General features: G+C 46.6%; 2 protein-coding genes across 3 annotated transcripts in view; one reads left to right on the forward strand and one right to left on the reverse strand.

Moving 5' to 3' along the window:
• The window catches only part of chm (CHM Rab escort protein), a 33,936-nt gene extending 31,558 nt beyond the window's left edge, over positions 1 to 2,378 (forward strand). Inside the window, exons 16-18 of one of the 2 annotated variants that reach the window (XM_030068449.1) lie at positions 300 to 445; positions 1,882 to 2,185; positions 2,246 to 2,378. In XM_030068449.1, the coding sequence (XP_029924309.1) occupies positions 300 to 445; positions 1,882 to 2,169 (434 nt within the window). In that variant the 3' untranslated portion in view covers positions 2,170 to 2,185; positions 2,246 to 2,378. Of the gene's footprint in view, positions 1 to 299; positions 446 to 1,881 lie in introns of both variants that reach the window. The other variant, XM_030068448.1, reaches the window with a different exon arrangement.
• A 1,803-nt stretch (positions 2,379 to 4,181) lies between these two features.
• Positions 4,182 to 7,544, reverse strand: rps14 (ribosomal protein S14). Its single transcript, XM_030068500.1, has 5 exons — positions 7,427 to 7,544; positions 5,706 to 5,857; positions 4,652 to 4,813; positions 4,484 to 4,560; positions 4,182 to 4,302 (listed from the first exon to the last, which is right to left on the reverse strand). Exons 2-5 carry the CDS (start codon positions 5,852 to 5,854, stop codon positions 4,235 to 4,237), a joined length of 456 nt encoding a protein of 151 aa, XP_029924360.1. The 5' UTR covers positions 5,855 to 5,857; positions 7,427 to 7,544; the 3' UTR covers positions 4,182 to 4,234.
• Between the last annotated feature and the right edge of the window lie 814 nt (positions 7,545 to 8,358).

Below are 8,358 nucleotides of genomic sequence, written 5' to 3' on the forward strand. Positions count from 1 at the left end.
GTCTGTCCTGAGGTATTGATTTTTCAAGGCCCATATTCATTTGCAGTAAATTTGAAAATTTACATTTTGTACACAAAACGCAAACCTTGCTTTGAATTTACAAATATTGTATTATTATTATTATTTTTTTTTTTTTTAAAAAAGCACAAAATTTGAAATATTTTAAATTTAAAAAAAAATTGAAGAAAGCTATATTATAGTAAAGAACAGCAAAAAATACTCAGCTGGACGCATCATGATTTGTCAACACAATCTGTCTGTCTGTCTGTCTGTCTGTCTGTCTGTCTGTCTGTGTGCAGAGGGACGCCCGTCTGTCCTCTGGTGTCTGTATTTCAACATGGCCGACGGCTCAGCGGTGGAGGTCGAAGGTCACGACCTGCCGTCCAACGTGTACGTGTGCTCGGGTCCGGACGGCGGCCTGGGACACCAGCACGCCATCGGCCAGGTGAGATGCACCTGGAGCCTGAGCAGCGCCCACGCCGTCACAGCACCTGAACAGAACCTCATGAGTCACACTGCAGACACAACACAGCCACGAGTTCAGCATTTAAAGGAACATTCCAACGTTTCCCGACTTCGCCAGACAAATGCTGTTGGATACCGAGTCTTTATGCTAAGATAACAGGAAATGCTACCCATAGCAACTGAACCAGTGGATGTAAGATAAGATAAGATAAGATAAGATAAGATAAGATAAGATATTCCTTTATTAGTCCCACGGTGGGGAAATTTCACTTCAATGGTGTCCAACATCTGGTCTCAGTCTGGGGAAGTCGGAAACACACAGTAAGAAACAGTCAGAAACACACAGTTGGAAACACACAGTAAGAAACACAAAGTCAGAAACAGTCAGAAACACACAGTCGGAAATACACAAACACAGTCGGAAACAGTCAGAAAAACAGTTGGAAACACAGTCGGAAACACAGTCGGAAACAGTCAGAAACAGTCAGAAACACAGAAACACAGTCGGAAACACAGTCAGAAACACAGTCAGAAACAGTCAGAAATATAGAAACAGTTGGAATCACACAGTCGGAAACACAGTCAGAAACACAGTCGGAAACAGTCAGAAACACAAACAGAGACACAGTCGGAAACAGTCAGAAACACAAACAGAGACACAGTCGGAAACAGTCAGAAACACAGAAATACAGTTGGAAACACAGTCAGAAACACACAAACGCACAGTCAGAAACACAGAAATACAGTTGGAAACAGTCAGAAACACACAAACGCACAGTCAGAAACACAGAAACAGAAACACAGTCAGAAACACAAAAACAGTCAGAAACGCAGTCAGAAACAGTCAGAAACACAGTCAGAAACACACAAACGCAGTCAGAAACACAGAAACAGAAACAGTCAGAAACACAAAAACAGTCAGAAACACAGTCAGAAACACACAAACGCACAGTCAGAAACACAGTCAGAAACACAGTCAGAAACACAGTCAGAAACAGTCAGAAACACAGTCAGAAACACACAAACGCACAGTCAGAAACACAGAAACAGAAACACAGTCAGAAACAGTCAGAAACACAGTCAGAAACACACAAACGCACAGTCAGAAACACAGAAACAGAAACACAGTCAGAAACACAAAAACAGTCAGAAACACAGTCAGAAACACACAAACGCACAGTCAGAAACAGTCAGAAACACAGTCAGAAACACAGTCAGAAACAGTCAGAAACACAGTCAGAAACACACAGTTGGGACTTTGGGGCATCGAGGTCGAACTCCCCCCAGAATCAGGTTGAACCGGGACGCCGCCACCGCTCGTTAATAACATCAGCTAGCTGTTGATGAGGCTGATGACATTAATAATAATATGAATAATCCTAATCCATATTAATCCCTGTCACCGCCTGTCTGCAGGCAGAGGCCATCTTCCACAAGATCCTGCCAGAGGACGAATTCTGTCCCCCGGCGCCAAACCCTGAAGACATCATCTATGATGGAGAGACCTGCACCTCCCCCCTGGGAGAGGAGGGCGAGGAGAGGGGGGAGGAGGAGGGGGAGGGGGAGGGAGAGGGGGCGGGGGAGGAAGAGGGGGAGGGGGAGGGAGGGGAGAAAGAGGAGAAAGAGCAGGAGGAAGAGGAGGAGGAGGAGGAGGAGCGGGATGGTGAGGTGCAGGAGAAGCAGAGCCTTAAGTCTGAGGAGTAACACACTCAGTGTACATGTACACACACACACACACACACACACACACACACACACACACACACACACACACACACACACACACACACACACCTGTAGCCCTACGCACCAGGAGAAGCCACAGGGAATTATGGGTAAAAAGTTACAGTTGCCTTCATCTTTTGTTATATTTTTTTTCTGCTCTGTGTTTTTTTAACGATTCTATCTTTAAAGTGAAACTCGCTGCCGGCTGGGAGGAGCAGCGGTCGTCACGGCAACGATCCACACATGTATTCTGCTCTGTCGATGAAATGTTCAATAAAGCTTCGAGATGAAACTCTGCGTCTCCCGCCTCCCCTAACGAGCCCCGTGACCTCTGACCCGTCCACGAGCTGAACCAGGGTTTCTGTGTTGTGTTTAGTGTCTCTGAGTTTGGTCAGGAAAATGAGGCCGCCTGGCGTCACGAGGAGCCCCGCCCCCTCGGCGCCAGGCGGGCAGCTGGGTAAAACGGAGACAGGAAACAGGAGGTGTCCTTTCAGGCGAGCGCCGCGTCGCCGCCGGCACCACGCCGCTCTTTAAACTCCAACCTTTAAAAACCTCCTGCTGGGCCTCGTCCCGCTCACCACCCACAATCCCAAGGGTGAGAGCGCTGCATGATGGGAAGAAAAGGGTACGCAGCGCCCAAAGACACACACACACACACGGTGACTCGTTCTCGTCATTAACCCTTTGAAACCTGAGCAGCTCCACAGGAGGAGCCACAAATTCATACCAAGTTACAAGAAAATGACCTGAAAATAAAAGATGAGTGTTTTTTGTAGCATAAATTGAATTATATAATTGGAAATACAGTTTGCTGGTCATTTACCTAATTTTAATTTTTTTATTTAATTATTAGTGTTTTGGGGTCTTTTTAGGTCTAGTTTCTTGCAGGTTTTTGGGTCGTTTCTCGCTGCCTTTTTTCCTCGTGTTTGAGAGAAATGGGCTTCCTCCCAGGTCTCACAGGGTTCATAAACAAGAATAAAGACTTGGTGCATGAAGACAAGAGCGGACAGAAAGCCCCTGATCAGAGAGACTGTTCACCCTCAGTGTCAGAGCGACACCTGGTGGCCGACAGCAGGTACTGCCTCCCTGGACCCACCTGACAGAACAAACATGGAGGGAAGAAAAAAAAAAACTTTCCTAAAAGATTAAAAAACTGAACCAGGAGGCCAAAACTGATTCAACCTGAAACTGAAAAAATGTGGATCAGAGTGAGTGATCAGATTTAGGGTCAGAAGGATATGGTTTCCAAAACCCTGTCAGATTGGATAATCTGAGAGTTTTTAGTCCCACCAATCAGAGCTGACTTGGTAATGAAAGAAATCATTAGTGATCTACTTCGCTCCACCTCATCAAGTCCATGTGGACACACTGAGTTTTCATTTCTCTCTGAAACTCCAGACGGGATTAAATCTGCCAGCAAGCGGCTTCCTGTTCCTGGAGGAGTCTGGCCTCAGGGTGGGATCAAGATTATCCTGAGTTTTGGGATTAAACTGATCTAGATTCTTATAGTCCAGTAATTTTAGGCCAAAATTGGGGTCAACCTAGGACAAATTGCAAGAGAAAAGTCCCAAGAAATCCCATTGGTGGAAAGTTTTGAAAATCACCTATTTATGACCACATATTACCAAAAAACACTGTTTTTAACACACAGGGGAAAGGGGATCAACATTTTACTTTCAGATTTCACTATAAAAATTCACAAGTTGATTACACACACAAAGACAAGAAAAAAAGTCAATTACAAGTTCTTTGAATTATTCTGTTTACACATGCATATCACACATTATCTGATTTGATATGCGCTAATAAGGAATAAACGCCAGAACAGATATTTAAACAGTGAATTAAAAGGTTACTATATATACATAATATATATAGTAACCTTTTAATTCACTATTTAAATATCTGTGTGATATCATGTGCACAGAGAGTGAACGTTTGGTCTTTTTCCTGCTCTCTGATTGGCTGAACAGAACAGACAGGAGGCGGAGCTCAGTTAACTGTTGGTTTATTGTTTGGAAAAAAAAAGTCCAGCAGAAACAGTTTACAGACGGCGCCCGCGGCGACCGCCCTTCCTCCTGGTGGAGTCTGACGGGATGGGAGTCACATCCTCTGCAAGACACACACACACACACACACACACACACACACACACACACACACACACACACACAGAGAGAGAGGTCAGGCTTCTGTGTGGCTGCAGAGCTTCAACAGCTCAACAAGAACACACATCTATAATCTGAAGTATGTCAAAGTGTGTGTGTGTGTGTGTGTGTGTGTGTTGGGTTACCGATGCGTCCGATCTTCATGCCAGAGCGGGCGAGGGCCCTCAGCGCCGACTGGGCCCCGGGGCCGGGGGTCTTCGTTCTGAAACACACACACAGTGTAAACCACAGGCTGACTTGAGTCCAGTCAGTCAGGTGAGTCAGGTGAGTCAGGTGAGTGGGCGGGGCCTCACCTGTTTCCTCCGGTGGCTCTCAGTTTGATGTGCAGGGCGGTGATGCCCAGCTCCTTGCAGCGCTGTGCCACGTCCTGCGCTGCCAACATGGCGGCGTACGGCGACGACTCGTCTCTGTCCGCCTTCACCTTCATCCCGCCGGTCACGCGGCAGATTGTCTCCCTGGAAACAGACAGCCAATCAGAAGGCGCGCAACCTTTCAGTTTGATTCTTGGGGGTCACGAGTCGAACCAAACCTCCGACCTCCATCATTTGATATTGTTGTGAAATTAAAGGGACAACTGTTGGCGCTTTGACATGTTCAAGGCAAAGACAACTGACCACAGCATCGCTTTACTGCCAGGATATTAAAAATTAAATCTCAGAATATTTAGTCTTTATTACAGATATAATCCCAGCTCCAATGTGAAACCAACTTCATCTTGTCCACAGCAGCTGCAGAATATTCAGAGGAAAAACAGCTCAATCTCTGAGATGAAAGTTGTAAATTTGTAAGAAAAACTATTTTTCCTCGCTGTCTGTGGCTCCACCTGTGCTGCCCCCTGCTGGCCGTGTCTCAGGCCTGCAGCTGATCCCCTCAGCAGATTCTACTCTGACATGGGATTCAGGAACAAGGAGATCCTGCTGATCTGAGCCCAGAATCAGCAGATTGTTTTCTTCTGAATCGGCCCAAGTCACAGCAACGTCTCTTCAGAGTCCAGATGCTGAGGAGGAGGTTGGGGTTCTGGACTCAGACCAGCAGGATTTCCTTCTGACTGGATCCCACAGGAGGAGGACAAACAGTTTTACCAGGTTTTTCTTTAATATTCTGCCACGTTATAATCTAAGAACTTTGAGTTTGTGTCTCATGAATTTACCACTTGAGTCAAAGGAGAAGAGCGAGTTTTCACGGTTTTTCTCTTAAATCTACAACCTAAAAATCTGACAGTGTTTTTTTCTTATGAACGTGCGACTTTAACCTCGTCACGTCTGTGAGGAATCAGACAAACACCAGATTAAACATGACATGGATGAGTTAGCGTGTTGTCTGCGTGTTGTCAGCGTGTGGACTCACTTCCCGGACAGGTCGGTGACGTGGACGAAGGTGTCGTTGAAGGAGGCGAAGATGTGGCAGACTCCGAACACATTTTCTCCCTCGGCGACCTGAGGACCCAGGCTGATCACCTGCTCCTCCTTCTTCTCCTTCCCTTTGCGAGGAGCCATGGTCTGCAACACAGGAGGCCACCGTCACTTTCACACAGATTAACTCTTAATCCAGATTACATTTACAGCAGCGCCGCAAAATGCGACCAAAATGTCACACCTGGAAATTCATGACAAACACCTGGATGTTGATACGAGACGCTGCAGCTTCACAGATTACAAACCAACTGCAATGACAATTTCTAAAAAACCATCATGATACCAAGCGGACGTAGAAAACGCAGTGACTTCATGTTTTATCGGTCAGAGCGATCAGCGCCTCAGCTTAACACTGACCCTCAATCTGACATCATCCACATCGTCGCCGTTTGCATGTTCATATCTAGATAACGATGCTGTTCTGCCCTAATTCACATCTGTTTCACTTCCACTTTAAACCTAGATTACATTTAATCCGGCTGCACCAAAACTTCAAACTCCACTCTGGACAAAGATCTGGTGTTTTAACGTCAGTCAACTTTAACCCTTTCAAACCTGAACAAGCTCACTTTCCCTCCTACAGGAAAACACGGGTGACGAGCAGAAAGCCGGCGCACAGCGAGCCAAACGGCGTCCAACCACCGGAGCTGCGACCGCGCTCACCTCCCACCTTCACACTACAACTTAACGTGAGACTGGGATTCATGTTCTCCAGCGACGTCCAGTGTGACAAAAGTCTGTGCCTGCAGTGAAATGGCTGCTATGGGGGCCAACATCATCACACAGGAATCAAATGTGGCTCATTGAATCCACAAGAGTCTCAGCTTTCCAGTCAAAGCAACTGATGCAGCTCCAAGACTGTTTAGGCCCCAGTCTGCACACACACACCATTTTACAACACCTTACCCACAACATCAGAACACCAAAAAACTCCCTGCTGCACCGAACTGCACATGGGAACAGCCTCACACACTCTTTCACACACACACACGTGTTTCTTCAGGTTTATAACTGGAATAACTGGACACTCTGGTTCCCGGTTTTCACATGTTCACCTCCTCTGTTTAGCTCCTACTGATGACCTCTGACCTCCACCTGCAGACCTCATGCATGCTGAAGAGATTTAACCCTTTCTAACGTGGACGGAAGTCGGATATCTGATCTTTGAGTGTTGCTGAGAAGCGGGAGGGCAGCAGCCTCGTCCCGCCGCGGGGCTCCGTCCCGCCGCGGCCGCCGGCAGCTGCTGCCTCCATGCGGCGGGACCGAGCTCCGGCTCTGCTAGCATGCTAACCCGTGACCCGGCCGGCCCAGCGGTGCCAGCCAGGCACACACACACTCCTCCACACACACACCAAGAGAGAGAGAGACACCCAGAGACACACACAAGCCGGGCTTCACTTCACTAAAACACATTTTAGAGCTGAAACTGAGTCTGAACCGCCTCCGGAGAGCCAACATGGCGGCGGCCTCCCGCGGCCCCCGCCGACCGGACCCGGACAAACCTCATCAAACCTCCGGGCCGGAGCACCGACAGCGACGATACGCACACACACGGAGAGCAGAGACGGAGCGGCGGCGCTGCGGCCGTCACGGAGCCGCTGATGGCCGCCGGAGGAGCGGATCGGAGCGGATTGAGCGGCGGGAGCGACATACCTCTGTGCGTCTCTTCCAAGCAGAAACAGAAAAGGAAAGAGCTTCCGCTTCCGGGGTCCAAAATGAAGACTCTGACCCGGAAGTGCTGGCGCCGTCACGCAGTTTCCTTTTTTCTTCTTCTTTTTTTTTCTCTTATATTTGATTAAATTCAGGGTTAGGGTTAAGTACATTAATTAGACACACTAAATTTACAATACAAAATAATTCTGTAAAATTATAAATTAATATAAAATTAAATCACAGCGAGCAGCAGACCGCCTGACGGGCAGCTGGAGCCCGAGGCAGAGCAGAGAGACAACAAACAACAACAACAACAACAACAACAACAACAAACCCAGTGCAGAAAGAAAAGATAAGTGATAAAAATAAAAACACGTGTACGACAATAAACTCACTGTAAAACGCTGAAAATGTTTAGTTGCTGCCACCTTCCATTTCCGTTTTAAATTCATTAAGTGATGTCAGTGAAAATGGAATTTGGCAACAAGCAGCCAAATCTCATGTTTCCATGGACAAAGTGAAAATGTTGTGAACTCTCTCCAAGGAAAAAAAAGTACATGTTTACATGTATTGTTTATTATTTTATTTCATTCTTATTTTTTGTTATAAATATAATGTAATATAATAAATAATAAAATATAATGCAAATATAATGTTTACAAATATTATCATTCTTCCACAACGCAGAACGGTGGAACCACAAATCTCCTGTGAACAGAGACAGTTCTGTTGGATAAAAAATAAAAATGAAGTTGCAGTCGGCTCAGAGAAACACGGGTTCCTCAAAACGCTCTGTGGTTCCACAGAGAACCATCAGCAGCTGAAGAGCCTCTTTATTTAGGGGCTGGTTCTCCACACACCCTCTGTGGTTCTTTAAAGTGCTAAAGGTTCTTCATGTTTATTGGAGTTATTCGGTGGCGGCAGCAGCTAAC

This window comes from Myripristis murdjan, chromosome 14 (genome assembly GCF_902150065.1).
Source record: "Myripristis murdjan chromosome 14, fMyrMur1.1, whole genome shotgun sequence".
Taxonomy (NCBI): domain Eukaryota; kingdom Metazoa; phylum Chordata; class Actinopteri; order Holocentriformes; family Holocentridae; genus Myripristis; species Myripristis murdjan.

Excerpts from the sequence above, each read along its gene's own strand:
- rps14 (XM_030068500.1), bottom strand. The coding sequence starts at position 5,854 with ATGGCTCCTCGCAAAGGGAAGGAGAAGAAGGAGGAGCAGGTGATCAGC. Across the intron at positions 4,814-5,705 it reads GTCACCGACCTGTCCGGGAA|GGAGACAATCTGCCGCGTGA; the intron begins GTGAGTCCACAC and ends GTCTGTTTCCAG. Across the intron at positions 4,303-4,483 it reads CATGAAGATCGGACGCATCG|AGGATGTGACTCCCATCCCG; the intron begins GTAACCCAACAC and ends TGTGTCTTGCAG.